Genomic DNA, 18898 nt, shown 5'->3' with positions numbered 1-18898 from the left:
CCACTAACACTCAGAATGGGTTGATGAGGTGAAATCCATTTCCCACCTCTGATTTGGCTGTTAATGGATGGTTGTTGGGCTAGAGAAGGTGTTATAGGGAGTGGACATGGATGAGTGAACATTCTAGGCCTGTGATACTGCCATGGAGAAAGTGAGCAGGCTGGTGCCAAAGGGGATTTAGATGAGATATGTCCTAGGTAAGTAGAGGCCGAAGATGGGGGAAAGATTGGCAGGCCTCTCCTCACTCGGCCCTAGGGGGCTTGGTTTCCTCTGATAACATGCCTGTCTTGGGGGCTCTTCAGCCTAGTCAAGAGAGATTAATCCCTTCCAAAAGAATTTCCCCAACACATAGTTGAGACCAGAGAAGATTGAATCATTGAGAAACCTGGGCCCCAAATCCATGCCATGCCAAGAGAAGCACTTTATAAACTGAAGGACGTGCCCACCCAAGCTAGTATTATTGCGGGACCTAACCCCAGCCCTCCAGGCCTCATGCCCTTCACCCTGGCCCCAGGCTGCAGCTGCCTATTGTCCTGTGATGGGCGCCATCTTGGTTCCTGTGTCCTGGGAACTCTAGGCAGCCGGTTTCCAAGGGTGACCCTTCCTTGTAATCATGCCTTGAAGAGAATATTCCAGCCTCTCCAGCCACCTGAGACCCTGCTGACTGACCCCCTCACCCTTCTTCCTACCAGGCGACCTCCTCCCTGCAGATGGCCTCTTCATCCAGGGCAATGACCTCAAGATCGATGAAAGCTCCCTGACAGGGGAGTCTGACCAGGTGCGCAAGTCTGTGGACAAGGACCCCATGCTGCTGTCAGGTGAGCTGTGGCCCACGGTGGGCTCACTCCCATTGCCGGTTCCTGCCCCCATGCCCAGGGGGCATCCATGTCCCCTTTATGAGGCTGGAGGGTCTCCGAGACTTTGGTCCTTGTCTCCGGATCTCTGGCCAACTCGGCCCCAAACGAGAACTCCCTCCCTTTTCCCCTGCAGTCGTACATTGAGCCTACTGTGCGCTCAGCAGTACTGCAGGCCCTGGGGCGAGCACAGTGAATAAAACTGACAACGAATTCCTGCCCCCATGAAACTTACCGTCTAGTAAGTTGATTTTCTGAAAAGTCGAACATGGAAGCCTGTTCTCATTAGGGATGAGAAAGAATCAGTCTGGTGATGCCTACTTTAGATGCCTGCTGTGTGCCAGGCATTGGGCTGGAGGCTGGGGACACAGCAGTGTGCAAGGCAGATGAGACCCCAGCCTTGAGGAGCTTGTAGTGTAGTGTGGAGAGACAGACAATGTAAAAATTCCAGAGGGTAATAGGTATAGGATGAAAAAAAAGCAGGGCAATGGAGTGCAGGTGGTTGGGGAGGTCGGGGAGGCCACGTGTGAGCTGAGGTGTGAATGATGAAAAGGAGCTGGTCTTGCAACTTTCCAGGGAAAGAGTATAGCGGGGAGCAGGTGTAGCAAGTGCAAAGGCCCTGAGGCAGGACCATGAGCAAGAGGGAGACCTTGTGCACCATGGTCAGGAGTTTATAAATTTTCTGAGTATGATGAGGATTCTCTGGAATCAGCAGTAAGCTGATCATGTTTACATTTTTAAGATCTCAGTCTGGCTGCTGCAGGGGGCAAGAGAGGAGGGGAGACCCTGCAGAGGTGAGGCACCAGACAGGTGAAATACCCCCCCTCCAAGCAGGGACACCAAAAAGGCTTTATTGTCCAGCAATGCTCAGCAAACATCCTTTGAGCAGTTGCTCTGGGCCAGGCCCTGGGCCCTCACTTCCATGATGATACAGACTCATCCCCTGGCCTTGGAAGCCCCCAGCTTGAGTAAGCTGGGGGAAGCAGACCAGCAGACAGCTAGTTCCACAGTAGAGGAGTGAGGAAGGTGTGAGAAAACCAACAGAACAGAACTATCCAGAGAGGTGGAATTGAGCTGGGTTTTAAGGGGTGAGTAGGAGCCCACCAAGCAGAGTTGTGGAGAAAGGGCCCTCCTGGCAGAGGCACAGCGGGATTTCCTAGAAATACAGAGGAGGAGCAGCATGTCTGCAGGGTACGATGGTAAAAAGGAGTGAGAATTAGGTCTGGGGCATTTATTATCAAGAACTATCCAACCAACATTTATTAAGCACCTACTGTGTGCCAGTGGTTAATGAGACAAACAAGGTCCCTGCCCTCCTGGAGCTTAGAATCTAGTAAAAGAGACAGACAAGGAAGGAACAAACAAGCAGATATGTAACATAATTTCAGATAGTGATAAGTCAGATGAAGACGTTACACCATTATAGTGAGATAGAGACCCTGAGGAAGGGGACGGGAATCTTAGTTGATCAGGGAAAAGCCTGTCTGAAGAGGTTGCATTTGAGCTAAAACCAGAGCAATGAGAAGAAAGAGCATTCTAGGCAGAAGGATAGCGAGTGCAAAGGCCCGGGGGGGTGTGACCAAGTGAGCATGGAAAGCCTCAAATGCCCTCTTGGAACTTAGAGCCGCATGAGAGCTCAGTGAATGGTCATCGCCCTGTGGCCCTGGTTCTGACCTCTGGGCTGAAGTGGTTGTCAGAGAGGTGAGCATCCTTGGGAGAAGTGGCCGGGTGGGTCATGAGGATCAGTGGAAGTTGAGGGGAGGCGCTAGGCCTGAGTGGATGAGTGATGAAGGTTCCAGACAGTTTGGAGGAAGGAGAGGAGGGATGGTTCCCTGGCAGGAGGCTGGGGAGAGAAAATGTTCAGTATCACTGACCTGAAGCATGAGCAACCAGCTACAGAGGTGGGCACAGGTGCAAAGATGCTGGAAAAGAGCAACAGGGCAGAGATGGATGGGAAGTCGGCTGGCCAGCTGAAGTGGAATCAACCACTCTAGTCTCAATCTATCCATCTGGCTGGAAGCCCAGGCAAATGGAGTAGACCCTGGACCTCTGGATGTCAGGAAACAGGAGCCAAGGTCTCCCGTGGTGTCTTTGTGGGCAAGATGGAGAAGACTGTGCTGAGGCCAGGGGATTTCGGTCAGTTTGTGCTGACTCTTGAACTGCTGGCAATCTGGTGAAAGGTTTCTAGCAGCCTTCCCTGGAGCTCTGTCCTGTTGCAGTATGGAACGTATGCCCATCAAGTTCACAAAGACCACAAGTCCAGGAAGGCTGACAAAGAGAAAGCAAGAGTCAGTACCCACAAAGATGGCCAGAGTGCAGGGTGAAGTAGACTCAAGAAAATGAAACTTGACCGTGAGCTGCAGTACTGACATTCAGAAACCCAGCTGCATGGCGGAGAGGGAGGGCAGTGGCTTAGCCCAGGCTCCTGGGGAAAAGACAGTGAGAAAGGGGCATGGTCAGCCCGATGGAAAGCAATCTAATTGGAAAGAGAAGAATTCTGTAACAGTCAGAACCATTCTAGGAACAAAAGAGGCTGCCTGTATGGTAGTGAGTTCCCCATCACTGATTGTGTATGAGCAGGGCCTGGACAGACTATGGGTGGGTCTGTTGTAGAGGAGGCCGAAACCCTGAATGGGCGCTGCATTCAGTGCTTCTCCCTGCGGTGAGAGTCACAGATTCAGTGCACCTGTCCTCACCTGCACCTCTGCTATAGACCCGCCTTGTTTCCTTCCTTCTGCCCTGCCTCTGCTGAATCCGTTCCCTCCTCCCACACGGCTCTCTCCCTTCCCCATTGCACATTTAACTCCTGCCCATCTGCTCAGTCCCACCTCCTCCACGAAGTCTTCCCTGACCACCCCTGCCCTGTGCCACCTGGGACCCATGCATTAGCCTGTGACGTCACACTGCACTCGGCCCATTCGGGCACAGCCTCATCATGCTGATTGAGTTTTGTGCTGCGCAAAGCATCTCAAATAAAATAAAGAGCAAAACCATCCACAGTCCTGCCACCCAAACAAATCTAACAGGTCTCACTTTCATGGGCCCCTTCCAACCTTGGCCGGTCCAAGATGGTGGGAGCCCAAGCCTGAGACTGTCAGGTGGTCAGCCCAGCTCCACCCCAGGCCCTGCACACCTTAGGGCTCAGGCACTGTCTGCCAGAGTGAGGAGGGAGGCTGCACTGTGTTGTAGAAAGAGCAGAGTTGGGCAGGCTGAGCCAGATCTGGGCTCTGAAGTGAACTTGCTGTGTGGCCTTGGGCATGTCGCTTCACTTCTCTGAGCCTCAGTTTACCTGTGAGGACAACGGTGACGTCTTGGTGTGTGATGTAGGTGAGGCCCCTACCTAGCACAGTGCTGCCGGAGGGATGCTCACGGTAGGCTGGTTCCCTTCCCTGTTCCTCGGACGGAGCCTGGACTTGGGAGTGAAATAGCCTAGGTTCACATCCCAACTCTGCCCTTCACTGGCTGGGAGACCCTGGACAATCTTCTTACCCTTTCTGAGCCTCCATTTTCTCTCTCGTAAAATGGGAGAGTAACCCCAGCTTACATGTCCCTTTCCCCTCCCTTCCTTCTTCTTGAATGTGTCCCCTTTCCCCGTCTCTGGGCTGGCCCTGTCTCTCCACCATCCAGCTCCTCCCCACCTTCAGCCTGCCCGAGCCTGCCTCCTCCAGGGCGTTCCCCTGGATTGCTGTCTTCCCCAGTGCTCTGAACCCTGCATAACTGCCATTTGGACTCTCACATGACCAGACATCTCGGACCCTTCCCCTGTGCTGGTGGCTTTGCTGGGCCTTCTGGTCAGATGACCCTCAGAAAACACAGAGGGACCATGCTGGGGGCACCTGCAGGGTCCTCATGGTAGTTCAGAAACCCCCACGTGGCATCTGGCACACTAGCTCAGCCTAGAGGAGGGCAAAGAACGCTTCGTTCTGGATCAGGTGGCCTGCCATGCCCAACCTTTGACCCTGGAAAGGTCCCTTCCTCTCTAAGCCTCCACGTCTGTGTCTGTGCAGTGAGCCAGTGAGGAGCCCTTCCCGCCTGCCTACCCCACAGGGCTGTTGTGGGGACCACATGCCTGGACAGATGTGACTGTCCTCTGTGAATGGTGCACGCGTGAGATGCTGTGTGGTGTGGAATGAACACAGCCCTTGGAGGCAGAACCTCCAGGTTCCAGCCCTGCATTGGCTCCCGCTGTGACCTCTGCCCGTCAGGACCTCAGTCTCCCCATCTGACAAATGGGGGCAGACCAGCCTTCAGAAAGATTCAGATGTCTCCACAGCTGAGGGCACAAAGGAAATCCTAGAGGCCTGGAGCTCGTCCCCCAGGACAGACAGGCAGACACAGGCCCATGTCTGCAGTGGCTTCAGCCCAGGCAGAGTAGAAACGTGCAGGAATCGCAGGTCCCCACGTCCACGGGGTGAGACAGGGGGAGCGTGGGCGCCAAACCAAGCACTTACGTGCTTCCCCTGCTGCCTATGGACGTGCCACCTGTGTGGCTGCAAAGTCCACTCTCTGCAAGGGGAGCAAGAGATTCAGATTTTTCAGGTCAATCTCCCGATGTTTAAGATGTTGGGAAGAAATTCCAATTTTTCAAAAGCCTGTGTGGGTCAGGCAACCTATGGGTGGGCCCTGGAATACAGACTCTGACCTCGGCCTATTTTTTTTCTTAGTTTTGTATTTTAATATAATTTCAAACTTTCAGAAAAGTTGCAGGACTAGTACGATGGACGCCTGAATGGCCTCCCCTCTGGTTCAGCTGCTGTTGCCATCGTGCCACCCTTGCTCTCAGGAGCCTCACTCTCTCCTTCGTCAGGGCCTCTTCCTACTTCAGGTGTGTCTCCCAAGAAAAGGGATCCTCGTGCGTAACCACAGCACAGCGGTCAATTCAGGAAACATTGATGCAGTACTGATACCCGACATACCATCCATATTCATGTGTGCCAACTGTTCCCACAGTGTCCCCCAGGCTGGGAGCCAGCGCAGGATGCCATGTGGCATTTAGATGTCCTGCCTCTTCAGCCTCCTTTAACACAGAGCAGGTCCTCAGCCTTCTTTTGCCTTTCCTGGAAGGCCAGTGGTTTTTAACCCGCCTGGGTCATGAACCCCCATGAGAGTCCCGTGAAAGCAATAATCCCTCTTATGAGAAGTAAATGTCCAGACTTGTCACCTTACAGCCTGTCAGGGGACTCACAGATCCCTAGAGAACCGTGGTCTGGTCTCGATTTGCAGCTGGGGAAACTGAGGCCCCAAGCAGGCGTGTAAAGCCCCACCGAGGCCAGGGCCAGAGCGAGACTCCAGCCCTGCAGCCTCCTAGCGCCCACACGCGAGCTCGCCTCCGAGGACCCTGTGACTTCATTACCCAGCGGCGTGGTCTGTTTGAAGCACCTTATAGCGAATTCCACGGGGAAACCAACAACCAGGCACCATCGATGTGGCCGTGGAAGGGACGGGGGCCAGCGGGCCAGGGTGGGAACTGTCCTCAAAAGCAGCAGGGCCATCGGCTCGGCCCCCTGCAGGAGCCCACCCTCCTCCATCACCCCGGAACCGGAGCATGAACAGCATGAGGTTACCCAGGACATCGACAAACTCTCTCGGGCCTGCCGCCCACCCTGCCTGCCGAGCGGAAGGCCAGGCACGGGGAGCCGGACCTGCCACCACTGCCGCTGCCACCAGGGAGCCTAGGACAGCACCGTGACCGCAGGAAGGCCCAGTGTGCCGCTCGGCCCGCGCTCTCTCCATTACACTACCCTGCCTCTTCTCCATGAGAGGCAGCGGGGTGTAGTGGATAGAGCACGGGTTCAAGTCCCGGCTCCACCGCTCACAGTTGTGTGACCCTGGGCCATCGCTTAACCTCTCTGAGCCAGAGAGGCCACAGGTGGGCGGAGGGGCCTGGGGTTGTGCCTGCGCTAAAACCTACCTCACAGGGCTGTTGTGAGGGGGACGGGCTTGTGGGCCCTGAAACGCTTTGCCGACTGTCTGATGCTCTGTGAGCATGCGTTACTACTGTTATTAACTGCGTTGATAACAATAATGATGACAGAACCGCGTCTGGCATGGGAATCGCATTGGCTTTGCTTGGTGCTTGTGCTAGAGGCAGGTAATTATCCCCAGAGAAGGCCTCCGTCCCCTCTTCCCTTCTCTACCCCCAGGAAAAGATGTTTTAGAAGGTCCGACCTCTCCCCTCTCCCTGTCCAAAGAGAGGCTTAGGAAGTCAAAACCAGGAGAGTGAGGAGCTCTGGGTTTAAGCCCCTACCTGTGCCTCATGTACTGTGCAACCTCAGTGAGCCATTTGCCCTCTCTGGGCTAAGAAGTTTCATTTTGTAAAGTTAGGCTCCTCTAGCTCTGCCAACTGGGGCTCCGTGCACCCCACTTGCCATCGCATGAGGCTTTGGCCCCGAGATGCCATCTGGACCAGGCCTGCAGCAAGTCTGAGGCAGAGATGGGCTTTGAGCCTGCAGTTGGGAAAGTTCTGGCCCACACTCAGCTGCCAGGTCAGAGGCCGCAGAAGTCATCTCCAGGGAATGGAGATGAAGGTTCAGGTGGGGCAGGACAGGACGTCCCGTTGGTGGGAGCCCGCAATGTTCCCTGGGCCCGAGCTCCTTTCTGGCTCACAGATGGACGGATGGGCGGGAGCTAGATGCTGACAGAGCTCCCTCACCGCTCGCCTGCCTCCCTCTCGCTCCTGGGGGCTGTGTCCCCAAACAGCTCTGCCTCTGACTTTGTGCACAAGCCTTCCCAGCAAGGGAGAGAGAACAGGAGCCGGGAGCCACCCGGCTGCCCCAGCAATGCCCTGTGAAATGCGGGTGATGATAACGACCTCACCCGGGGACTGTGGCCACCGAGTGGGAAAAGGGGCTCAGATAGTACGGGGTACATGGGGAACCTCCATAAATATTAGTTCTCATCTTCCCTCCCCCCAGAATACTTCCGGCGGCTCCCTACTGAACCCCGAGGAGACACCCAACCCTGCAGCTCTCCACTCAGGCCACCCTCCCTTTACGAGCCCTGAGCTTCAGCCCAGCTGATCCGCAGCTATCACACTGTCCCATCTCCCCCCTTTGCCTGGGCTGTGTCCCCCGCAGGCCAAGGGACCCTTGGGTCTCTGTTGTCCTTTGTTGTTGCTGATGTGTGTGCCTGTCTGCTCCCCTCAACCCCAACTAGACTGTGAGCCCCTGGAGGGCAGGGACCACCAGAGGCCCCTTGGGCCCCAGAGCCCGGCACAGAGCTGGACTCCACCACACTTGTCCATCCCATGAACAAGCGTGGCCCTGGCAGGGAGTGACACATGGTCAGTTTGTCTGCTCAGGCCTCTGCTGGCCCATCAGAACTCCCCGAGGTGCTGCCTTTTAATGGAGGCTGCCCTACTCCATCCAGGAGTGGCCCTCATCTCCTTGGGACCTAGGGTGCCCAGACTTCACCCCTGAGAGGTGGTGACCTAAGCCAGACCTCCCCATTTTACAGAGGACAAAACTGAGGTCCACAGAGGAGAGGGCTGGCCTCAGGTCACACAGCACATCAGAAGCAGACACGAGACTTGTTCCCAGGTCCCCTCCTCCTCAGCCTAGGGTCCTCTCTATCAACCACCCCCGATGCTGTGTATTCTGAGGGGCTCCATGGGAGCATAAGGAGGTGAAGGCTACGGGATGGTACCCAAGGGACCATGGACTTGGGAGCCTGGTGCAAGGCCCAGCCAGGGCCCCCGTCCCCAAAAGGTTCTCACCTTTGTCCACACCCAAAGACCCATGGCTTGCATGCCTCTGGTTCCACTGCTGGAGCTGCAGCCCTTGGGGTTAAACACTGTCCCCTGCAGGGGATCCTGGAGCTGGGGAGTGGCAGCCTGGGGTGACCTGGTCCACTCTGTCCTTCCTCCTGCAGGAGGGGCGGCCAGGCTGTGAGGTCCCGGGAGGGGAGAGGGGCAGCCCAGGGAGGTGTGGGGAGGACGGCTGGGCTGGATGAATTTGACCCCTTGTGAAACCGTAAAGATGACTTATTGAGGGTGTGTGCATTCTCCATTATCAATGTAATACATGTCCGCCATGGGAAATACAAAAAAGGAGGTAGCAGGGAGGACGGTGCTGGATTCCAGCTGCAAGCCTCCGCTGTGGCAGGAGGAGAGGACTCGCCCTTAAACCTGCCCTCCAGGGGCTCACAGGCTAGTGGGGACACCGGGCTGGGAGGCACCCCCAGGGGAAACCCCGGGGGGCAGTCCAGAGGAGAGAGGTGATGTCCTTTTGTTGGGGTCAGGGAAGTCACCTAAGAGGAGAGGCATTTGTCCTGAGCCTTGAGGAGGAGGGTCTGGAGAAGAGGTGGGGGAAGGGCATTCAGGCGGCGATAACTATGTGAGCAGAGGTGGGAATGGGGCTGGGGAGCAGGGCTGGACAGAAAGGCCCAGTAAGCTGTGCTGCTCCCAGGGCAGAGGGCGCGGTGTGGGAATCAGTGGCCAAGGGCCGGAAGAAGGTTGAGGTCTGATCCAGGGGGTGCTGACCAAGGTGTTTGGACTTTGGGGAGCTATGAAGGGTGTCTGAGCTGTGGGGCAGTGGTCAGAGCCAAGGCTGGGCGTGCTGCTGGGGCACAGAGGGAGGGAGGACCAGAGGGGGAGTTTGATGCCCCCAACTTCTCTGGCCCATCTGATGCTGGGGCCTGGAGGACTCCCCAGGGCTCATCGAGGCTGGGTGGGGGGCATGCTGTGCCTTCACCCCATGTCCCCGCGTCCCCATGTTGCGGCCAGAGGCCACCTCCCTGGCTTCCTCCTCCTTCCTCCCTCCTCCCTGGCCTCCCAGTGCAGGGCCCCCAGCTCCCTGCTGAGATGGGAGTGATTAGATTAGAAGGTGATGTGGGGTCTGATTATCTTGGGTGGAAATTGGCCCCCTGTGTCTTTTTCCATCCCGCCCAGGACTGGGGAGGTGGGGAACAGCTTCTCCATCGCCACCCAGGCAGAGCCAACTTTTTCACAGACATGTTTGAGACCAGAGTGTGAAGCCTTTTTTCCTGGGGAAGAGCAATATGTGACCAACCGGACAAGGGCTCGGTCCCTCACCAGCTGGTGACCCTGGACAAGCCACTTCGCCCGCAATCTCCTCTTCTGTCGACCGAGGGCCAGTATGAGGACTAATGAGATGATTGCGAGTGAAGGATTAGGGTTAGGGTTAGGGCACAGTGCCTGGAGCGGAGTGGGGGTCCTACAGAAGGTAGCACCGGTTACTATCCCTGCCATCTATGCCCTGTGAATGCACTGAAGTGTGTTCGACCCTCACCTTTAAAGATCTACAGTGACCCCACCCTCACCCACGTGGAACCTCTCTGGGCCTCAGTTTCCTCCTCTGTCTAATACTGCTGGTATTTAACAGTCCATCCTGACAGCTCCCACACAAGCTGAGCCCGTGCATGAGAAAGCATTTTGTCAGCAAGTTATTGTAGTTCCCAAAGTCCCATAGTTGGGCCCAGGTTCTCTCTGTTTGTGCCCCTTGTGGGGTAAGTGTGCTTCAGGGTCTGTCTGTGATGGGAAGACACCAAGCCTGGACTGATCGGCCTGGAGTCAGTGTTCGAGCTCATTCCGTGGTGCCCACTGTTCCCTGCTTGGGGACAGAAGAGCCTGGGAATGGGCAAAGAGCCAGCTGAGGAGCTCACCACCTGAGAACCCAGGTTCTGGTACAGCTTGCTGGGCTCCATGCTGCCTCTGGGAGTCTTCATGACTTGGTTTACCCATCATGGATGGACAGACCAACCTTTACCACCTCAAAGGAACTTACTGGAGGGTATCTGTCTGTCTGTAAAGCACGTTAAGATCCTGAGATCCTGGAGGCCAAGAGGCTGGAACACCACACATGCACACGCACACAGGCACGTGTGCAAACACACGCACGCACACACACAATCTCAAGACATCTCTCAGATCCCAGAAGGAAAGGGAAGAGGTGGGTGAAACCTCTTGAAAAGTGCAAATAGATTCCTTGCTTTAAGGAAAGTGCTTCTTGCCCTGACTCAGAACCTCTTGACTCTTATTTTAGATACAATTCTAATGAGTTTGTCCACCTAGACTTCAAGTCTGAAGCAAATTGGGAGACCAGAAGGCCATTAGTGACAAGTGAGCCTGAAAACAGGAGGAAATGACCATCGATCTTGAGGGGAAAGAAGGAAAATCTCTCAACAGCAGAAGGAGTTCAAGAAGCAAGTCATCAGGGCCGTGTAGTGTCTGGGGTCAGTGGCCATGGCCATCTGTCTGGTAGACCAGGTATAGCTCTTCCTGTGCGGCCTGGGGATGGCTGGAGACCCTGCACCAGGCAGGATTGGATTGTTAGTTCTCTGCTGAAGGAGAAACTGTATGCTGCATTGTAGAGAGCTTTCTAGCCAGAGTGGTAAAAATGAAAATCGGAAAAAATGAGCACCTGACAGGCCAAACTTCATTTATTTAGATTCTTTACTAGGCAGAGTGCCCTCTTGTCAAATAAAAGCTGACACAGAAACCCCAAAGATGAATAAAATTGGGGCCACTCTGACCAAAGGCCTCCCTTGCCCCCATGGCTCCCCTCCTGCCCCCTGAAAGAATTCCAGGACCCTTTGGAACCCAGTTTGAAAAATCTAAAATTCTAGGAAAGGAGTTCTTAACTTTTCTTGCACCGCAGACCCCTGGGGAGGTCTGAGGTCATCATGGGCCACCCCTATTCGGAATAAAGCTTTGAAATACATAAAATAAAATACACTGGATCACAAAGGAAGCCAATTATATTGAAATAGTTAAAGTAATTTAAAAAGAATTAATGTGTGGTGTAGTAACATATGTGCTTCTTTATTAACACACTGAATAACAAGATCCAGCAGTCAGTGTAATAATTGCCTTAGTTGTAAAATAAGGATCAGCCTAAAAAGTGTCTGCAACAGCTATAAAGTGATATTAAAAAAAACCCATGATTTCTGTAACATATGTAATGGTGTTGTGGCCACCACTGAGACTCCTGGGGTTTATTTCCTATGTTCTTAATAGGGGGAAATGCTAAATTTCAGTTTGATGTTTGTGAAAATAAAGAGGTCATTGTTTTCTCATCCAACTTCATAGAGCCATGAATTCTTTCCCCAGATCTTTGGGAAGTTGGTGGACCCCATTTTAAGCAGTCCTGTCCAGGGCTTAGTTGGCATTTTTTTTTTTTTTTTTTTTGCTGGTTGCAGAATGAGGTCTGGTTCTAGATATATCATTAAGGAAAAGAGAGAGTGGTCCCTGCTTGGCCCGTAAGGCTGGGAGAGGGGGAAGGGGAGAGAGAAGAGAGAGGAAGGGATTCTCTAGGAGCGGGTAGGAGGTGGTAGACCTGAGCTGTCTGGGGGCCTAAGAATTGAGGTATAGCAGTGTTTGAGCTCCAGGCCCATCACAGCACTATCCCAAGGTGAAATCATCTTTAAAGGACCCACCTTGAGTACACACTTTGAACCTTAACTGTAGGCGGTGCCCTAGGACCTCAGCAGGCAAATTGCCTGGAGTCAACTGAGACCGAGTTCCTTCCGCTCCTTGGGGGAGGGGGCTTGGGCCGTGCAATGGTAACTTGGCTTTCGTTCCCTTCCCCAGGGACTCATGTGATGGAGGGCTCTGGACGGATGGTGGTGACCGCCGTGGGTGTGAACTCTCAGACCGGCATTATCTTTACCCTGCTGGGGGCCGGCGGTGAGGAGGAAGAGAAGAAAGACAAGAAAGGTAAGCCCAACCCCCTTGTGGACCAGAAAAGGAGCTCTTAAGGCCACATTTTTTGTTGTTGACTCATTCACTCGACAAAATAGTTATTGAGTGCCTTTTATGTCCATACCCTGTGCCAACAGCTGCCTCCTGTAACCTCAAGGCCCTTCTTGGGCCAGGAGGCTCTGTCTGTTCCATCTCCAGGGTCTCGTTCCAGTCTCTGTCTTGTCCAGTCATGTCATGGGGGGCCCCCCTTCCCCCTGGGCCAGGCCAAGGGTGCTGAGCCTTTTCTTGAGTCTCCAGCCTCAAGTGTGACCTGGTCCCATCATTGCCCCTGATATTGAGTAGAAATCCCCACCTGGGCGAATTCCTCCACTATTCTTAACTCCACTGAGCAAAGCTGCACACTCACCCAGTATAGACTCTCCCCAGAAGTGGGTCTTCTGGGGAAGGTGGCCAAATGTGTGCCTCCAAATCAACTGCTGTGAGCCCCTCCCCGTTGTCCCCAGAACTGCCATCTCAGCTGGGCTCTGTCTCCTCCTCCCCCTGCAAACAAGATTCCTCACTCCACGGGCTCCCCTTGGTGCAGCAGGTTGTCAGCCTGGGCTACAGCTGCCTCTCAGAGCAGAGGAGGGATGGTTGGAAAACATGAGCCCCAATCCCATCAGACCAGGCCCAAATCCAAGGCCCAGCCTCTGGCCCAGAACAGCTGACTACTTACCCGACACTCATACTCGGTCTCGGGGACACCCCCCGCTCTCGCATTTGCAGTCTTTTGTCTCCTTCCCCAAGCTCCAGAGGAGGGGCCCAATACCCAGACCTTCTGGAGTCCAGGGGAAGGAGATGAGATAATAGATGACCCCTCCTTCAGTTTTAGGGGCACCCAGCCTCCCTCCGGCTCTCAGAGGTCAGCCAGGCACCAAGTCTGGGTCACGATCAAAGGTTACTTGTTCCCAGGGGCAAAACCCATTTCCTGGTGGGGTACCCCTAAGATTATGATGGCCCAACCAGCAGGAGCAATGGAAATAAGCTGTGGTCTGGGAGAGCTGAGGTTGAAACTGAGGACCAAGTCTTGGCCAAGAGGCCCAGAGCATGTCAGGACAGCGTCCACGTAATGACGTGGCAGCTATGGCCAGCTGTGGCCCCAGGTGCGGGCAGTTTGGCAGGTTGCAGCAGCTTTGCCCACTTCCTTGGCCTCACTGGGGCCTGGGTGAGGGGCAGAAGCACCCAGAAGCTCCCATGGGCCAGACCGGTGTTTCTTAAAATGCCAGTAAAGAAACAGGCCTCTTCTGCCCCAAAGCACAGGTCAGAGTCCCTTGCTGAACATTTACCTGCACTCCGACGAGATGGGGACATCAGTGTAGAAGGAAGAGGTGGGATGTGGAGGGGACGTGACGGAGGAATCAGGGCGGGCAGCCCAGACCCTCAGGCCCCCACGAGCAGCACAGCCAGGCTGGACCCCCTCGGCCCTTCCATTCCATCACCTCCACCAGGGTCATTGCTTAGAGCCTCCCGTTTCAGGATGACCCCAGGCGTACCGGTGTGTGTGTGTGTGCGTGTGCGTGTGTATGTGCTTCTCATTCATTAACATGTCTCAAAAATCATCACACAGGTGTGAAGAAGGGGGATGGCCTTCAGCTACCAGGTACAGTAAGACACCCCTCAGGGTAGATGGGGTTTTAGAAATAGCAGCAGCCATTGACCCCTGAGCCCTGGCCCTAGACACCCAGCACACAGCTAAAGGGGGCACCTGACTGCTGGGGGCTCTGCCCCACCAGACCTCCACTGTGCCCCTGTGCACTGCCAGCCCCACGGGACCGGCCAGCACCCCGGTCTGCCTACTTGCCCTTCCAGGGCTTTCAGTGCAGATGGCACCACCACCACCTCCACACGCCCTCAGCCCCGAGAGCGGCAGGCAGTGCCTGCTCAGCGCCCCGTGACCCCACAGAGCCCGTCCCACCTTCCCCTCGCCTCACAGCACAGCCACCTTGCCCGGCATCTCTTCCCTCTCCTTCCCACAGAACCCGTTTCCCCACCACAAGAAAAAACAGCAAGAGTGAATTGGAGCATATCGTATCATTTTTGATTCCTAAATTAAGGAAAACTCGCTAGTACCTTCTCCGTCTCATGCACAAAATACAACATGCTTGATGTCACCTTTTAAATGGTGGGGCATCTCCTATGGGCGTCACCAAGGCAGTCTTTTGAGTGCCAGTTAGGGAAGGAGGAGTTGGCCATGGGCAGTAGCCTGAGTCAAGGGCATGAATCCTAAGTCACTGCCATGGACAGATGTTCTTCCGGGACACAGCAATGGTCGTAGCAAACACCCCTTCAGAATGGCCAGTGCCCGCACTGCACTGCTTGCTGAATATTTTGAATCGACTCCTGGCCATGAGCACCTCTGGCCCTGATGGTCAGCCAGACCCTCTCATAGAACCCTCTCTGAAAGGCACCCGCCTGATTGGTCGGGCCAAGGGGGTGCCTCGGTCCAGACCTCTCCACCAACAGTGCCACCCCACATAACCACATTGATCATCCTCCGTATTTCATTTCCCCTGACTTCTGTGGCATCTCTATGGGAACATTTCACCTCCACCCCCAAATTTGAGTTTCTTGATCTCCAGCGGAGATGTTTTTTTAAGAATGTAGTCATCTTATTTCCCGCAAGTTGGTTCATGTCGACTGTTGTTGCTGTCCTGCGTTGTTGCTTTTCTCCATCGTGACACACTGCATTTTCCATCCCTCCCACCCCCGCAGCGGCTGATGGTGCGGCAGGTTCAAATGCTACAGATAGTGCAAATACCAGCCTAGTCAATGGTACGTCTCCCACTCCCAGGGCGAGCTCTCGGTCTCGGTTGGATGGGCGTCTCCCCCACCCTCAACTCTGGGCTTGCCTCTCCCTATCCTGGACGGCACAGACTTGGATGTGCATGGGCAGCTCGGGGATGGTCATCCTCTCACACGGGGCAGGCGCTTAAGAGAGAAGCCACCACCGGGGACCCAGCTCTGCCCCCACTCATGGCTGCCACGATGGCACTGGCTCCTGTTGGGCCCTTGACCCCCGGTGAAGCCCGGAAGAGGGACGTGACCTCGGCTTCAGATCTGGCCCCCAAGAAGCAGCGTCCCACCCGGCGTGGCCCTCTCCTAAGCCCGTTCCTGGCCCCGGCTTTGGGAAGAAGGCTGGGGGTCAGGACCTAGGCTGAAGCTGGCGTCTGGGTCCCCACTGAAGGCTCCGGTCCTCGACTCGACAGTTCCCTCGAGGCAGGGGGACCCAGGCCAGAGCTCAGCTCCTGGGCCCCACCCCGTAGCATGGCTGAGCCACTGGTAGACATTCTTTCTCTTCTCTCTCACGGAGCGAACGGGCCGGGGGTTCGCTTGGGCTCGGGCCTAGTTCTGTCACTGGGATGTGGACTGGTGTTTCTTGCTGTTGCCTGTGCTGGAGCGTTTGTCCTGAGTCTCTGCATTCTCACTGGCCTCCTCGGGGATGAGTGGTGGGGGCAGAGGGCTGCCACTCTACCTGGGAGCTGCATCTTAACCTCCTGACACACAGGCAGGAAGGAATTCCATTCATTTGCCTCCAAGATTTCTTATCTCTGTACCCTCCCATCTTCTCAGATACGTCCCCGTACCCAAATTAGTTGACATAAAGTCACCCAGACTGCTCCTGGGAGCTGTTAGGGCTTGGTTGTGAAACCATTGCCCCGGAGAACTGAAGGAGAGGGAAAGTTTTCTTTTTTCCAGCGTCACGCGTTGCAGGCATCTGGCTGCGGGTTTCTCATCCATTATATCATTTACTCTTCACCATTCCTGGAAAACATGGAGTTCTGGTCCGGCCTCATCCTCCCATCCCCTGCCCTAGACCTCTGGGTGAGCCACCCGGATTCAAAGTGACCAAAGATGGAAGCACCCCCCCGCAGATGTCAGGGGCTGGGCAAGACTCCTCTGTGAGCAGGGCCTCGCCAAGAAGGGCTAATTCGGGTATGGGTCTATTTCAGGCACAGGAGGAGAAAGGAGGACAGCCTGGGGTGTGGGAGGTGTCATGTGTGAGGGACGGGTGACGAGAGATAACAGGAAGAACCAATGTAGGCAAACCCACGTGGGGGGCTGGGGGGTGGCAGGGAGGAAACAGGAAGTGGCATCCTGCTTCCCCCAGGATGACAAGCCTGCTGGGCTCAGGCAACATATAGACCGCATCCAGACTGGTGGGTCCCAAAAAAGGGGCAGCCTCACTTGCCACTGTAGCAGAAAACTCCAAGTGTCCCAAGAAAAACTGCAGGAAAAGATGGGGAACTGTCATTCCTTAACCACCGCCTGTGCACCAGGCACTTTGCAAGCATCTCATTGAATCCTCACAATAACCCTGTGATTCAGAGTTTTTTGTCCCCACTTTAAAGATGAGGAAACTGAGCCTCAGGGAGGTCAAGACACTAGTCCAGCGTCACAGAGCTAGAAAGTAGCAAAGCTGGGATGTAAACCCAGGCCTACCTGGCTGTCAAGTGTGTGCCACTCTTGCAGATGTCTTGTAAACTTCACAAGGATGTTAAGAAGTCTTCCCCACCACCAACACCCCTGCCCAAGGAAAGTATCCTGTGGTCAAAGGTGTTTAAGAACCCACTGGGTAAAATTGGTTTCTTCCTTGTTGCAGAGGGACAGCCTTGATTGTGCTGTGTGTGGTGGAGAGTTACAGAGCCACTCAGGGTTTCCTAGGCTGATTTGGCTGCGGGACCTTTCCTGGCTGAATGTCGTGGGATTGGTAGGCCCCCAAACTATACTTTGAAACGAGTACTCTAAGCTGTTGCTACTCGAATTGTGGTCAGAGGACCAGAAGCCTGGGCATCTCCCAGGAGTTTGTTAGAAATGCAGAATCTCAGGCCCCACCCAGACCTACTGAATGAGAACCTGCGTTCTAACACGCTTTCCAGGCTCCAGGCAGAGTGCACTAAAGGCTGAGGGGTGCTAAGCTGAGCCTTGGTGAGTGAGAGAATTAACTGTTCCTTTCCCCTCCTTCGTCTGAGCCAAATCAGGATGACCTGGATGTGGAAAACACACTCAGGTGGCAGGACGCCCCCCTCACTCCACTCCGCCAAGCCCCTCCCAACTGAAAGGTAGGGGTGTTCCATTCATTTTGGAGGCATTATAATTGCCATTTTTATTTTATTATTTCTTTTACATTTATTGATATATCACTATAGAATACATCATGATTAATTATACATCACTCTTAACTCTGGACATTAACAAGGTACTTTGCAGTGCTTTTCATAAGCATCACCTTGGTTGAAATTGTTGTTTTTCATAGAGAGAGAAACGGAGGCACAGGGAAGGGAAGTGACACCTCCCAGGTCTCCTATTTAGGACGTGTCTCCCCTAAGCTTGTTTATCGGGTCTTCTCACCATGGACCTTCCACATCGAAGCCTTCTGCACCCATGGCCCTCACAGTGCATGGAGAGGACAGACCCATTTGGCAAAGCTGCATCTAGCATCTGATGCAGAGGGGCCTCCAGGTCTCCACCCCGGTTCCCCATCTTGGGTCCTGTCCTCCATCTCAGCTCCCCTGGATCACAGCCCATCTTCCACGTCCCATGGGGGACCAGAGCAACGTCCCACCACAGTTCCAGGGCCAGGCGAGTACCCATTTGGCTAAGGAGAACCCCAGATGAGTCCCTTGCTTCTGAGAAACCAGGCCATCTGCACCGAAGCACCCCCAGGATATGGCTCCCTCCCTCAGACATATGCATTGTTGATTATTTTTCTGGCCATGTGGTCACTATGGAAATAAAAGAGGAAATTGCTAGCTTGGTTGATGGGCACATGCGGGCTATTGCATCTGATAATATGCAATGCAAATAAAGGCCCCTTTGTGCCATCTGACACCAAACTATTGAAGAGGAGGCCTCTGGTGCCCTTTAGCCCAGTTAGTAAAATTATTTTTAAAAATAAAAATAATTATTGTACTTAATTCCTATTGGTTCCAAAAAGCCTTTTTCTGTTTTGTTTCTAATCCAGTAGAAAGAATTTTACAATACAGCAACGGGGACCTTTCTCTTTAAACCCCGGGGCGGGTCACTGACCCTTCGCTGGGAGAGGCAGTGGGAACAGCCCTGCCCTGACCTTGGAGTGATGGTGCGGGGCTGGCATCCAGGAAGCCACTTCTCCCCTCTGAGTCACCTGTAACGGATATGGTGGTGGGGATGACAGTGTTTACGGAACTTCTCACGCAGCCTCAGGACGGTCGTCAGGATGCTCTATAAATGACAGCTGCCTCTGAACCTCCCTCGGCCCCAGTTTCCTCATCTGTAAAATAAGAGTGATGAAAACCCCCCCCCGCCCCACCTTGCAGGGTATCGGGAAAACTGCCAAGATCGGAGACACTTGCAAACTGCCAAAGGC

At 54.4% G+C, this 18898-nt stretch overlaps 1 protein-coding gene across 10 annotated transcripts in view; it reads left to right on the top strand.

Annotated features, from left to right (window-relative positions):
• Nucleotides 1-18898, top strand: part of ATP2B2 (ATPase plasma membrane Ca2+ transporting 2) — a 354644-nt gene that overhangs the window by 280983 nt on the left and 54763 nt on the right. For 7 of the 10 annotated variants that reach the window (XM_082415648.1, XM_082415644.1, XM_082415647.1 and 4 more), the window contains 4 exons: nucleotides 693-818; nucleotides 12403-12528; nucleotides 14120-14152; nucleotides 15265-15324. In XM_082415648.1, coding sequence (XP_082271774.1) covers nucleotides 693-818; nucleotides 12403-12528; nucleotides 14120-14152; nucleotides 15265-15324 — 345 coding nt within the window. The remainder of the gene's footprint in view (nucleotides 1-692; nucleotides 819-12402; nucleotides 12529-14119; nucleotides 14153-15264; nucleotides 15325-18898) is intronic. The other 3 variants (XM_082415652.1, XM_082415649.1, XM_082415653.1) reach the window with 1 other exon arrangement.

Source organism: Balaenoptera physalus, assembly GCF_965194825.1.
Source record: "Balaenoptera physalus genome assembly, chromosome: 11".
NCBI lineage: Eukaryota > Metazoa > Chordata > Mammalia > Artiodactyla > Balaenopteridae > Balaenoptera > Balaenoptera physalus.
This window is presented reverse-complemented; position numbering and strand designations above follow the sequence as displayed.